A 15,698-nucleotide genomic window follows, 5' to 3' on the forward strand; every position below is an offset into this window, starting at 1 on the left:
TGGCCACCAATAGATTTGTGCTGTTTATAAGTAAGTTGCATTTTTGCCACTATGTCCGCCAAGTGGACTCTCATGAAATTTTAACACTTGTTCCCGCAGTACTTCAGGTACGACAAAAGCAAGTAATTTGTACATGGAGAACTTCGAGGAGGAAGCCCTGTCGTCATCCGAATGGAAACCTACTTGCTTTTTCCGTTACGTAGACGACACGTTCGTCATCTGGCCACATGGTATGGATAAACTCCTTGACTTCCTTACACAGCTTAACTCCATACACCCCAACATTAAATTCACTATGGAGACTGAAACGGAGGGTAAATTACCTTTCCTTGACGCCTTAGTTATCTACTGTAAGAAGACTTGACGATATAGATACTTAAGATTTCCCCACGAAAAAAAATATATAACAATGACTCTGGAAGCAACATCTCATGCGGCTGCCCCCGTCGGAGGTTCGAGTCCTCCTTTGGGCATGGGTGTGTATGTTGTCCTTATCATAGGTTAGTTTAAGTTAGATTAAGTAATTTGTAAGCCTACAGGCCCTAGGGACCTATGACCGCAGTAGTTTGGTCCTATACAACTTACCACAAATTTCCAAAGTCTCATGGTTTCTCGTCGTGATTGATAAATGGTGCGTTTCCGGGTTTAAGCCAAGTTATTGTTTCCATTATACACCCAGCATTTCGACGACCGACTTAGTATATTCTTCAGGTGCGTCGAGTTTTTCTGGCTGTAGTCCACGGCAATGAGTACTCGCAACATCTGAAGAAGACAACTGGTTCGGGTATCGAAATCTTCTTTCTTCTTCTTCCTAGCCTTTTCCCGTTTCGCTCCAGGGTTGGCATTGTTGTACGGATTTTGCTAACGTTAATAACAGTTAATGGCCGGATGGCATGCATGACGCCAATAGTCCCTCCGGAAAGGAATTTATGTACCTCACCTGTCTGACTCTAAAGTAAATCTCATGTTGAAGTGTGAGAATGTTTTCTAAATGTTTGCGTAGCGTGTATTTTGAGGTGGGGCATGGATATTTAATTGGAAATGGAAAACCGCCTAAGAACCACATTCACGTTAGCCGCCTCACCGGCCCTCGTCGTTAATCGGCGAGACGGATTCGATTCGGGGCAAGCTGTTCTCCATGAATCCCAGAACCAGCTACTTAACGAGGTCTGATACCCAAGAGGGTGGTCGCTTGTCGAAATGTTGTGCGTAAAATGGAAACAGCAGCTATGCTGAACGCCAATAAGCACGTCAGTAGCTTTAGACTTGTGTAATTCATTAGCAGTCATACCTTGTCTCTGTAAATCTCTTCAGATAATTGACTTCTATAACTGATTTTTTGGTTTCAGCGTGGTTTGCTCTGTTACCAGTGTTGACATTTGATTCTAATATATTCGATGTTTTTTATGGCAGAGGGTGGTATATTATCCACTGAAAAACAAATAAACAACCTGAATGAGAACTTTGACGAGATTGTGGGATGTGATCTACGACTTCCGACGAGGGAAGAACGGCTGAAAGGTGCCGCGTCCGTCAAAGAGTTCTACTACAACGGCAGCGACATCACACTGAAGGACAACTACACCACCGCTCTTGTAAGTCGGAGAAAATAAAGCTAACAGGTGTAAATCACTGCCGTTAAACAATTACAGAGATACTTTGACCTCTCATTTTACACTGAGCCTCTAGTGTTCAATCCTGAGGTTTGTTTGCAGCGGTACATCATTCCCCTCTTGTGTCTGCCTTCCTCTTTATTTCTGCGTATGTGGTGCAGCCTATGTAATTCATAATCTGGTGCATGTATGACATCCTTGGTCGATCCATGTGATTGCGTCCCTCAGTAGCTCCTTATGCTATTGTTCCAATTATACTGTTGTGTCTTAAACTGTGTCCTACGTGTTTGTCTCTTCTTGTTTGGGTGTGCCTCCACAAAGATCTCGTTTCCTGTATTCCGAGCAGCTCTTCGTTGGTCTTTCTCTCCATCTGAGCATTATCCTTCTGTAGCACTAAATTTCCAGGGCTTCTAGTTGTCCTCTCTCTTGTTTCTCTATTCTCCAAATTTCACATTCAAATGGGGCCAGACTCAAAACGCGTGCTTTCATGATCTATTTCCTTCCTTACAGTCTTATGTTTCTCTTGGCGAATAACTTCTTCCTTAAATTTTACGCGGCTGTGGGCTGCTATATACTGCTAACTATACCTTTCTGGCCTTCACCATCCCTAGATTTCACCCACGCAGATTCGAGAGTCAGTGACCACGTTTCAAAAAAAGCAGGTTTCTGTGATGGACTTACAAGCGACCATAATCTCATTTATTTCGCTATTACAGACACGGGTAATGACTTAGGCGATAACATCTAGCCCGAGCGACTGTACGACCTACAAAAAGCGAATCTGGAACTTTTAAGGGCAGAATTCAATGTACAATCAGTCCCCTTAAGAAACAAAGCGAGGCAGGCGAGGAGATACTACCAGAAATGATAAGGAGAACCAGAACGACAAAGTGGACTGCTTCAAACAACACTACAAAGAACTACTATATCAAGCTACGATAGCGAAATGGGAGGAGTATATTAAAGACTAAATGGCAACAGATGTTCGGAGTTTTCCATACATACTTAATTTATCAAAGAGGATTGTTACTTCATCCAAGAATGTACAGAGCTCCGACAAGAAACAACACACGTAAAATGTATGGCGTTGTTCCCGTAATAGTCAAGGCTGAATGGGGTAATTTTATGTATACTACTGAATTTATTAAACACTGTCTGTTCCATCAGTTCTTATAGCATTTTACTTTTCTTCTGATACTGTCCATTAGCTTCATTGTTTTATTCTCTGTATGGCTGATAAATATTTCAAACCTTTAGGCGACTAAAAGGGCATGCCCTGCCAAGCCGTATGCCTTGCTTCTAATTTTGTTGTTGGAAGAGAAGCAAATGTGTGATAATATTACACTGAGTAAATCTATCAACTCTAATATTTCTGATCAACTCATTGTTTTGTTTTTCTTCCTTTTTATCTCAGTCTTTCATCTACAGGCATACTACTGTATAAGATTACAATGTCTAGGGTTAAAAATTTAGCTTGAAGTGGTACAGTCAGGTCATGCATACGGTAAACAAATTGGTAGCTGTTCTTCACAGAACAAAATTTATCGAATGTATGGCACTCATGCTTATTTCCTAATGTGTAAAGTAACTATGGTAGAATATTGATGTTTTCGTGCATCTTTCAGTTTTTTTAACCTCATGGAAATATTCATTAAGACTTTTGTTACACTTCACAGTTCGATTCGCATCAATTTTTTGTGGAAGGAGTTGACGCTGTTGTTAGGAGCATGGCTCGCTATTCTTCGAAGCCTGTGTACACCTACCAATTCTCGTTCGTTGGTCCCCTCAGCGCATACCGTGGTGGCCCAGGTGAGGATTAAACTTAATTAAATAGTCTAATAAGCAAAACGTGTGTCATTATTCAATCATGATTTCGTCATTTGCTTAGATATTCAACTTACTTTATTACACAAAGTAACTCAATTCGAAAATAGTTACAAGGAATCTCTTATTAGACTTTTCTCTTTTCGGCCAGCCGCGGTGGTCGAGCGGTTCTAGGCGCTTCAGTCCGGAACCGCGTGTCTGCTACGGTGGCAGGTTCGAATCCTGCCTCGGGCATGGATGTGTGTGATGTCCTTAGGTTGGTTAGGTTTAAGTAGTTCTAAGTTCTAGGGGACTGATGACTTCCGATGTTAAGTCCCATAGTGCTCAGAGCCGTTTGAACCATTTTCCCTTTTCCTCGTTAAAAGAAAATTTGTGTAGATCATCTGCTAAAGAATCGCAGAATGTATTACAACATATATTAAGTACTACTAAATGGCTTGCACAGAATGAAAACTTCTTAGTAACAAGCATGCATTCTGAAAACATTGTCCATCTACAACCGAAAGATTGCCTAAAAGGTATGTGGTCGAAGGTGACATTGTGAATTCAGGCTGTCAGGATTTTCTTGGAGATTTACATTCAGATTCGCTCCGAAAGAATGTACAGTACATCTATAACAAGGTGTTAAATAGTAATGCCTTCCTCCATAGCTGAGTGGACAGCACGGCGGAATTCCATGCAACAGGCCCTTGCTCGATTCCCGGATGGGCCAGAGATTTTCTCCGCTCGGGCACTCTGTGTTGTATTGTCTTCATCATCATTTTATCCTTATCGACAGGCAGGACGCCGAAGTGGCGTCAACTAAAAAGACTTGCACAGACGGCTGGGCTCACGGGAGGTGGAGCTCCCGGGCCGGCCACACGCATTTCATTTCAAATATTAATTGTAATAACACTCTGAAGCGCCAAAGAAACTGGTATACACATGTTCATTCAAATACAGATATACGTAAACACGTAGAATACAGCGCTGCGGTCGGCACCGCCTATATACGTCAACAAGTGTCTGGCGCAGTTGTTAGTTCCGTTACTGCTGCTACAATGGCAGGTTATCAAGATGTCAGTGAGATTGAACGTGGTATTATAGTCGGCGCACGAGCGGTGGGACACAGCATCGCCGAGGTAGCAATGATGTGCAGATTTTCTCCTACGACCACTTCACGAGTGTACCGTGAATTTCAGCAACTCGGTAAAACATCAAGTATCAGACATCGCTGCGGCCGGAAAAAGAGTCTGCAAGAACGGTACCAACGATGACTGAAGAGAATCGTTCAGCGTGACAGATGTGCAGCCCTCCCGTAAACTGACACAGATTTCAATGGTGGGAGATCAACAGGTGTCAGCGTGCCAACTATTCAACGGAACTCATCGATATGTGCAATCTGAGCCGAAGACCCACTTGCGTACCCTTGATGACTGCACGACACAAAGCTTTACGCCTCGCCTGGGCCTGTCAACACCGACATTGTACTTTTGCGAGACAACCTCAGCAACTCATGGTCCCTGTATGTCAGCAGGGGACTATTCAAGCTGGTGGAGGCTCTGTAATGCTGTGGGGCGTGTGCGACTGGAGTAATAGGGGACTCCTGGAAGCCTAGATATGAGTCTGACGGGTGACAAGCACGTAAGCATCCTGTCTGATCACCTGCACCCATTCATGTCCATTGTGCATACCAACGGACTTGGGCAATTCAAGCAGGACAATGCGACACCTCACTAATCCAGAATTGTTACAGAGTGGCTCCAGGAACACACTTTTGAGTTTAAACACTTCCGCTGGCCACCAAACTCCCCAGACATGAGCATCATTGATCATATCTTGGATGCCTTGCAACGTGCTGTTTAGAAGAGATTTACACCCCTCGTACTCTTACAAATTTGTGGTCAGCCCTGCAGGATTCATGGTGCCGGTTCCCTCCAGCACTACTTCATACATTAGTCGAATCCATGCCACGGGCCACTCGGGATAGCCGAGAGGTCTTAGGCGGTTTGACACGGTTGCCCCCCCCCCACCCATCGGAGGTTCGAGTCCTCCCACGAGCATGGGTGTGTGTGTTGTCCTCAGCGTATGTTAGTTTAAGTTAGATTAAGCCACAAATTTCCAAATTTTATCCATGCCACGTCGTGCTGCGGCACATCTGCATGCTCGCGGGTGCCCTATACGATATTAGGCAGGTGTACCAGTTTCCTTGTCTCTTCCGTCTAATACTGCATGAGTGACTTTGGCCTGGGCCATGTCATTGACGGAGTGGTTGACAGAAGCAGTTGTGCATACAGAAAGTGTGGTAGTTCCAACAGCGATACAAAATCAGGACACTGCGACGAGGATCTGTCGTAATTATACCCTAAAGTAGCAAGGAATTAAAGATGACTGCAGGATGTTGTTTGCAATGGGATCACACGACTATTGGCGACTGGGAGGCATCCATTCTGGGTGTTCAGACATATGTGAGAGTGCGAAGTTAATAGCATCTGTGTATAACTGTTATGCTTATCGGCATATTTATACAACTTCAGCGCTGTCAATAACAATAATAATAATAATAATAATATGCATAACTTGTCTGAAAAAAGGAAAAATTGTTTTTGTGGATTTTTGTTGTTTTGTACATAATCAAGTACAGTTTATGGTTAGAACAAAACATCTTTTAAGCTTTCGTTACTCTCCGTTTCGGATTTTTGTGTAAGTGGGAGTTACGTGGGTTTTTATTTTTTCGGACAAATGTACAAGATCTCTAATTTATGTATTAGCTAACGAATTCACTGCCAGGCTCAAAATCTGGTATTCTTTCGTTGCATCCTCAGAATAACTTACCCTTAATATACCCTTCTTTGTCACATGTCCGCTTGTAGTCATGCTTATTTGATTTCGCCACATTTTCAGACAACGGATTTGGCCTGGGAGGCCGTACTATCTTTGCGGCTAACTTTTTCTGGTAATTTTCTTTCCGGCCAGCGCTTCAAAAAATGTTCAAATGTGTGTGAATTCCTAGGACACCAACTGCTGAGGTCATCGTTACCTAGACTTACACACTACTTAAACTAACTTTAACAATCTTATACTACGAACAACACACACACACCCTCGGCCGAGGGAGAACTCGAATCTCCGGCGGTAGGGGCCGCGTCATCCGTGACGTGGCGCCTCTAACCGCGCAGCCACCCCGCGCGTCGTCAGCGCTTGATACACGTTCAACAGCGTTCATGTTGACAGTGCACAGGAAAGCCAATTCCTGTACAGTAAACAACCAACTCCAAACCCAATTGCGGAAATTATTAAATTCGACTAGTATTACATACCAATAACATCATTTGACTAGAATATAAATGAGGCGCTGAGAGCCATGAGGGCAAAAAGGACACTTAAGCGAATATCAAAGAAACCAGTGAGACAGCTTTACGTCAATATTAAGATATACATACAATGTAGACCAGTAATACAGATAAGCCTGAGCCACCATAAGATCAACAGATGTCAGAAGCATGAATAAATCTACAGTCTCAAAATCGAAGATGATGTGCTTTATGGTTCTCAGTGCCTCAAGTGGATTACCAAAACTTAATTTACTATATCTCATTCAGAATCCTACAAAACAGGATTTTCTATTGTGTGAATTGGCGTATCTGTGGAGTGTGCTACCACCTAACGGGATTTGTTCCATCCTAACGTGGCTAAAAGTCTGCTGCAGTGTGCTACCACCTGGTGCCATTGACGTAAACTTGTAGTTGAATGGTAAGGACTAGCAGTGCACGCTGTGAATCGTGCACATTGTTTATCAAATCTGTAAGTTCAAATTCAAATGGCTCTGAGCACTTTGGGACTCAACAGCTGAGGTCATCAGTCCCCTAGAACTGAGAACTACTTAAACCTAACTAACCTAAGGATGTCACACACATCCATGACCGAGGCAGGATTCGATCCTGCGACCGTAGCTGTCGCGGGGTTCCAGACTGAAGCGCGTAGAACCTCTCGGCCACTCCGGCCGGCAAATCTGTGAGTATTTGGCCCATCAGGCAGTTACATCAAGCCAGTTGCATATGCTCACAACGTCCTTAAAATGTGCACGAGTGAAGGTGTGCTTTCGACCCTGATGCCAAATTCATCGAGCTTAGAGGGGCAATGTATCTGTAGCACAGCACGATGAATTTAGTGCCGTTAAGATTACTACATCTACATAACATTTAACAGCATTAGTAGAAAAATGACCAACAAATCCGCAAGGCGTCAAAAGTTAGGATTTTCATGTGCTCTTCTGCTCTTATACAACAGCCGCCACTGCACACGTCTGTTATGCAAATATGGAATCTTTAGGTTCAACACTATACAGAATCTCTACAGCACACTGGTCTAGCGCCAGAGAGAGCAGACATAGCTACTGCTTGCAGGATCATACAGCCATGTCACGGACCTTTAGTCAGAAATGGCCTCGTTTCCAACAGACAGAGTTACAAGAGATGCAGCAGCATGGACCAACAGCAGAGTGGCCATTTTTTCCACTTTCCTTGGCCCAGGCAGGAGATAACATCGTTATTTTAGAAAGGTCTCGGTTCTGCATATATCATCATGATGGACATATCCATGAGCGAGGCCTCTGAGCAGAACGAATGTTGCCATACCGTTTTCATCATCATACTGGCCTAGCACGTGGCCTGATGGTGTCGGGTGCCATTTGGTAACAACACGATCATACCAGGTTCAAATAATCGGTATCTTGGCCAGAAATGGTGACATTACTTCGCGTTGAGGATCGTCTTGGTGCTCTAACTTCAAGATCTCCGAGTCGTTATCTTTCTACACGACGATCTAAGACAGAATGTTAGCCTTTTCATCTTGACCTACATCGATACAGACGGTGGTCGACTGTTGTCCCAAGTAGCACATTCTCCACAGCTCTGACCCACTGGAATGTATGGTCATCGTTTGCCAAGAGACCAGCGTGCCACCACTCACCAGCCACTACAGCTGATGAACTCTGGCGGTGAGTTGGCGCAGCAGGCGATGACATGCCCGTATCTATCAGCCAGGCTCAGTTCAACTCAGTGCCGAGCTGGGTTGGAGCCGTTGTTGCTGCCAGAGGGGGCAGCTCCGTGTACTGCATGTCACACCGTGTGTACGCCAGAAAATGACCAAATTTAAAACGTATTCTTCCTATTATACTACATCCGCACAATAAATAAAATTTTGTAATTTATTACCCCTTGTGGTATTGCACTCCTAGTAGCCATCGGTGTACATATAGCTCCAACTACGAGTGTACCCACTTTGCAGAGTGGTGGTGATTACTCAAAAGTCAGTTATTATTCCATTGTTAACTTTTATAACCCGGAGGGCTAAGAGAGCCACGAGTCGACATCATCAATTTCGTGACATTCAACGAATTCACAAATTTAGATGGTCGATTTCGGAAAACTATCGGAAGTTCCACGAGGCTTGCAGTTCGACGTCAGCGACACTTCCCTAATCATAGTGGTTCATCGTCATGTGCTAACATAAATTCAGTTTCATGTTAAAATGAATCAGTTCCAAGTCTCACATTGGAGAAATGATATTGAATGGTACTGTTGTACTCTCAAACAAGCGGCGAATACTAATTCCAGAAACTGGAAGATGACAGTAGTACCGGCGGTTTTCAGTTGATAATTTCGTGCAGCGCAATACATTCAGCTTCTAATTCAATGTTTTTGTTATTAATAGAGTGTGATTTTTGCTAATATAAAATTATTTGTGAATGTAACAAGTCCGAACTATAAAGACATGAGTGAGTTCAGTCTCGAAGAATGTGTACACAGCATAAAACGAAAAGCAAAACTCAAGATTGTAAACACTTTGTTGTATTATAGCTACCAACCACCTGAGCCAAGTTCAGCCATCCATCACTAGCCGGTGCTGCAGTCGCGGTAGTGCAGTTCCTGGCAGTGTAAGAAATTACAAATCCAAAATTTCAGATGCCAGGAAATTCTAAAGTCCAAGATGGTACTGGCAGAAAACAAAACATGCCAGATGACGCGGGAGGAAGTTAAAAAAGTCAATACTGCGGGAAATTTTTAGAAAATAAAAATGTAGTACACCAAAAATTCAAAAATTCGTAAATTCTAGATGGCAGAAAAAAATCACGTGTGCTAGCGGCCATTATGGTGCCATCTTCAAAATTGTCTCAACATTTTCAAATCTGCACCTTGTGCAAACGTATATGCATGAACTGAAAGTGAGACGATGTTCAAAAGTATCCGAATGATCTATGTTTCTCCTTCATGGCCTAAAATATGCAAATGTTCAAAAGTATTTATCAATGAGTTATGTATTAGGTGTAACTTGCAGTATTTCCATGTGTAAAATACACGAGCATTGTCGTCAGTAGCACACATCTGCACACATAACACCCATACAACCCCCCCCCCACACGGCCGGCCGGTGTGGCCGAGCGGTTCTAGGCCCTTCAATCTGGAACCACGCGACCCCTACGGTCGCAGGTTCGAATCCTGCCTCGGGCATGGATGTGTGTGATGCCCTTAGGTTAGTTAGGTTTAAGTAGATCTAAGCTCTAGAGGACGGATGACCTCAGATGTTAAGTCCCATAGTGCTCAGAACCATTTGAACCTCCCCACACGCACACATAAAACAACACCACACACACACACGCACACACACACACACACACAGTCTGTATACCATAACCTTATAGATTAACCAGCTCTTCTGAACGCCTATAGTTCTGCTTCAGCACCAAACTTGATGCAAGGCACAACAAACCCTCAAATTAAATATTTCCCTCATCTAAACTACTCTAGATGCTTTTCAAGTGTCACAATGTTAATTGAACGTCCAAAATATCTGCAAAAATACATCATCAACACAAGAGTGCAATGTTTATATCAAGCGCATCACTGAAAATTTATGCCTAAAACATGGTTGTGAACTCTCGGATTAAGTGCCCCTATACTATTTTCGCATTAAAATTATTACAGGACACCTGTTTCTAACAAATAACATCCTAAAGAGGTAGCTGATATTTAATTTTAAGGCCCACACTGGGTGTAATGCATAATGGAACCTCAAATATTTCCACAATTTAATTGTTCCCTGATGCTTTTTAAGTGTCACTATGTTAATTCAACCTCTAAAATGATTGCAAAAATTCACAGCTTCATCTCTTTTAGAATCTGAATGTTGTGTGTTACGTCAAACTCGACCAACAGAGAGCAATTAAGCAAAGTGGAGGTGGGAAAGCAAGAGCCGGTAGCCAAAAAATGCACGATCCGCATATTAGTGAGTCCTAATGGAGTAGAGTGAGCAGTACCGAGACAATGATTCCTTTATAAAGATACACATGTTGATGTTCGATGTGCAACACAACACACCCTCCAATGCGTTGAAAAGTGCGTTGAGACAGGTGGGAGACTTTTTGAAAAAATCTTGTAGGATGTATCAGACATCTGTCCCATCATTATTCTGTCCACGATAGCGTCTACACAGCATTTCGGTAAGTAATATTCACACTTGTCTCCATAACCATTCATGGGTGTGAGTAGTCTTCAACCCGCTCCAGTTACGTAACATTCGAAAATCGGAATTCACAGGAATTTTTCGGTATTTTGTGCACGAACCGGCCTCTCTATTATGTCTCATAAATATGTGACGGGACTCATGTTGGACGCTCTGGGTGGCCAAATCATTCGCTCGAAATGTTCAGAATGTTCTTCAAACCAATCGCGAATTATTGTGGCCTGGTGGTATGGAGCATTGTCCTTCCATCGCTGTTTGAGAACATGAAGACCACGAAGGATTGCAAGTAGGTCTCCAAGTAGCCGGAGGACTCAATCTATCCCATGTAGACACAGCCCGCACCATTAAAGAGCCACCACCAGCTTGCACAGTGCCTTGTTTACAACTTGGGTCCATGGCTCCGTGGGGAATGCGCCCGACTCAAACCCTACCATCAGCTCTCAACAACTGAAATCGGGACTCTTCTTTCCAGGCCATGGTCTTCCAGTCGGCTCGGCTCCTAATGGATACGTTCGTTTGTATGTCCCAGATTGATTTCTGCTGTTATTTCAAGCAGTATTGCTTTTCTTTTAGCACTAACAACTCTATGCAAAACTCCGCTGTTCTTGGTCGTTAAGTGGAGACCACTGGCCACTGCGTTGTCTGCGGTGATCGGTAATGCCAGAAATTTAGTATTCTCTGCACAATAATTTTGACACCGTGGATCTCGGAGTATTGAATTCCACAACATATTTCCGACATGGAATATCCTATTACGCGTTCAAAGTCTTTAATTCCCGTCGTGCGGTTATAATCACGTCGGGAACCATTTCACATGAATTACTTGAGTACAAATGATAGCTCGGCCAATCACTGTTCTTTTATATCTTGTGTAAGAGGTACTACCGCCATCTCTATATGTGCACATCATTATCCCCTGACTTTTGTGACTTCAGTCTGAAGCCACCTAATCAGCATCTAAGAGCGCTGGGTGTCTCCATACGACTCCGGGACAAAGCAAACAGCGGAAACATGTGGATTCACCAACGCCGAAAAGGCGAAACCCAGACACCATCGGGTAAGATAAGGCTAAGTGCTTTTTTAGTGACTGCATCGAGTGGTGGAATAAATTATGCTTGTAAGGCGAAGGAGGTGTCTCAGGAGCGTTCTGTTTAGATCTTTTGAGGAAGTTACAGAAAGCTATCAATACGAAGCGTCGGAGACTATGTCCAGTGGGGTGCTGTTGCTCCTCGACAAATCCCCTATTCATCCTCGACAGGACACAGTCACACGTGCTGCTTCTTTATCCAATTTTGTGCCTCCTGACATGGCACCAGTCTCTTCTTCTGTCCTCTGATAAAGAAACCATTGCTTGGGAAACATATCCAGAATGAATATTTCGTCCGTAAATGACGGCATTATGAGGGCTGTGGCTATTGGTAAAATATACAAATAAAAAGAGTTTCTTCGTCAGTCACTTGTTTTTCTTCACGTGGAGAACTGTTCATTTATATAGCAGTTATGTAAATAAACAAGTCTGTACCTGAAGATGATGATGTGAACCATCAACAGGCGTATCCGCAAAATAAACAAGTGACTGACGTACACTCCTGGAAATGGAAAAAAGAACACATTGACACCGGTGTGTCAGACCCACCATACTTGCTCCGGACACTGCGAGAGGGCTGTACAAGCAATGATCACACGCACGGCACAGCGGACACAACAGGAACCGCGGTGTTGGCCGTCGAATGGCGCTAGCTGCGCAGCATTTGTGCACCGCCGCCGTCAGTGTCAGCCAGTTTGCCGTGGCATACGGAGCTCCATCGCAGTCTTTAACACTGGTAGCATGCCGCGACAGCGTGGACGTGAACCGTATGTGCAGTTGACGGACTTTGAGCGAGGGCGTATAGTGGGCATGCGGGAGGCCGGGTGGACGTACCGCCGAATTGCTCAACACGTGGGGCGTGAGGTCTCCACAGTACATCGATGTTGTCGCCAGTGGTCGGCGGAAGGTGCACGTGCCCGTCGACCTGGGACCGGACCGCAGCGACGCACGGATGCACGCCAAGATCGTAGGATCCTACGCAGAGCCGTAGGGGACCGCACCGCCACTTCCCAGCAAATTAGGGACACTGTTGCTCCTGGGGTATCGGCGAGGACCATTCGCAACCGTCTCCATGAAGCTGGGCTACGGTCCCGCATACCGTTAGGCCGTCTTCCGATCACGCCCCAACATCGTGCAGCCCGCCTCCAGTGGTGTCGCGACAGGCGTGAATGGAGGGACGAATGGAGACGTGTCGTCTTCAGCGATGAGAGTCGCTTCTGCCTTGGTGCCAATGATGGTCGTATGCGTGTTTGGCGCCGTGCAGGTGAGCGCCACAATCAGGACTGCATACGACCGAGGCACACAGGGCCAACACCCGGCATCATGGTGTGGGGAGCGATCTCCTACACTGGCCGTACACCACTGGTGATCGTCGAGGGGACACTGAATAGTGCACGGTACATCCAAACCGTCATCGAACCCATCGTTCTACCATTCCTAGACTGGCAAGGGAACTTGCTGTTGCAACAGGACAATGCACGTCCGCATGTATCCCGTGCCACCCAACGTGCTCTAGAAGGTGTAAGTCAACTACCCTGGCCAGCAAGATCTCCGGATCTGTCCCCCATTGAGCATGTTTGGGACTGGATGAAGCGTCGTCTCACGCGGTCTGCACGTCCAGCACGAACGCTGGTCCAACTGAGGCGCCAGGTGGAAATGGCATGGCAAGCCGTTCCACAGGACTACATCCAGCATCTCTACGATCGTCTCCATGGGAGAATAGCAGCCTGCATTGCTGCGAAAGGTGCATATACACTGTACTAGTGCCGACATTGTGCATGCTCTGTTGCCTGTGTCTATGTGCCTGTGGTTCTGTCAGTGTGATCATGTGATGTATCTGACCCCAGGAATGTGTCAATAAAGTTTCCCCTTCCTGGGACAATGAATTCACGGTGTTCTTATTTCAATTTCCAGGAGTGTATAAATGTCTGAATGTTCAATCTCCCGACAGAATCTGACAACAGTTTACTTAAGGATTTGTTCCCTTGTGGTGATGTGGATGCTAGCTCTGGTCCACTGAACCCCAGTTGCAATGTTGTGGCGGACTCATTTCAGTGGATACGGTAGTCAAACTTTCCCAATGACAGGTTTCTTGTTACCGCATTTATATAACGTACAGTGGGCAAGTGTGGACGTGCTTACTCTCCAATGAAAGTGGCCACATCAGATCTAATTTCCCGCGGCGAGTATTTGTATTGAAGTCCTCATCTGAACAATATTGAAAATTGCCGTTAGCTGGTCTCATCTTTATTGCTCACGAAGTTGTTGTGAAAACAGCTGCTAGAGTCTCTAGTATTATTCCTAGTATGCCTCCCTTGGTTGAAGTGCGGCAGTCGTTGAACCATCGGTTGTTCCAATCGGTTGTTCCAATGACTCAACAGTAGAAAATTGAGGGGCCCCTAAATTTACCTGTTCCCCTGATATCACCCATTCAGGTGACTGGAGGTTAGGAAGTTCTACGCATCGACCGAGATGTTGCGATGCCTGACCACTCTCTTGTGCAGCGATCTGAATTGCAAAGGTCTCATCCTGCGGAATGGGTCTCCCTGCCAACAACACGTCAAACCTGAGCACACGGTGGCTCGTAAAAAGAGGAAACGTGCAGAGGCGGTGGGTGCAAGCCGCCGCCCCCGTCTCTGATCTGTCACTTTGTAAAAGACGTTGACACTCACAGATGACGTAATTACGTTCGTCAGCACATTGAGTAATGTTTCTTGTTGTGAAAGTATGCAGGCTTATACGTTTCTTTCCTAGAATGTTAATAGGATGGAATTGGATTTGCAGCTTTCTTCTTTGCGTCAATTTGTGGTACCTGTGAGTATATACTTCCCCGAGGAGTTAAATTTACTTGTTTTTCTCTCTGGTGTTTTCACGACGTTTAATATGGCTGCCGAATATTCGACGGGGCCTACTGTGTATTTTAGGGGGTATTGAAGTTCTTTGTAGTGGTGGAGGAATGCGGTGTATTTTTCTTCACTTGACGTTGATTCTCCTTTATGCATCATCCGATATCGAACGCATTTTCGGCGATTTCAGATTTTTATAAAGAAGACGTGGTTTATTTGTGACAGAGAAGTCCACCGAGTATTTTGATAGGTGGTGATTCTAACTGTCTGTTTCGTCCTGCAGATCAGTCTTCCCATTTCAATTTCTTTTGGGAACCATACGATTCAGTTCTTTTCACGTAACTTCACGATGTTTGGATCTGTAAATATCCGACTTTAGTGAGATTTACCTGTTTTACTGCTATTTATAACAGTAGACTTCGCACATTTTATTTATCCGGTTGGATGTCATCCCCGCCAGCCTTACGGACCACTATCCAATGACTGTTACTTTAAACCACAAGTGACAGTCTGTGAAATCGTTTCGATCGCTTCACATGCTGAATGTGGCTCACTTGGAGGATCCCTCTCTACATAAGGGGATATGGGAAGTGTGAGACCGTAGTCTCCGTTCAGCTGCGTGGAACACCAACATTTTGTGGCAAACGCGAGGATCTGTCAAAGGCTAATGCGATACTGCGCTGGCAGAGTGCAGGAATTTCGGAGGACGCAAGAATTTTACTACTCTCTCTTACATGATCTTCATGAAAGTGTTCATCTGACGCTCCTACGGTTCACAGGCGTCATGCTCGTAAAGGCGTATTTGTTACCACTGAAGCAGCATCA

General features: G+C 44.7%; 1 protein-coding gene across 1 annotated transcript in view; it reads left to right on the plus strand.

The window, feature by feature from the left end:
- LOC126236947 (esterase FE4-like) overlaps positions 1 to 15,698 on the plus strand; it is an 86,147-nt gene that overhangs the window by 41,344 nt on the left and 29,105 nt on the right. The window contains exons 8-9 of the mRNA XM_049946641.1: positions 1,414 to 1,595; positions 3,290 to 3,422. Coding sequence (XP_049802598.1) covers positions 1,414 to 1,595; positions 3,290 to 3,422 — 315 coding nt within the window. The remainder of the gene's footprint in view (positions 1 to 1,413; positions 1,596 to 3,289; positions 3,423 to 15,698) is intronic.

The sequence above is a fragment of the Schistocerca nitens genome, chromosome 2 (assembly GCF_023898315.1).
Source record: "Schistocerca nitens isolate TAMUIC-IGC-003100 chromosome 2, iqSchNite1.1, whole genome shotgun sequence".
NCBI lineage: Eukaryota > Metazoa > Arthropoda > Insecta > Orthoptera > Acrididae > Schistocerca > Schistocerca nitens.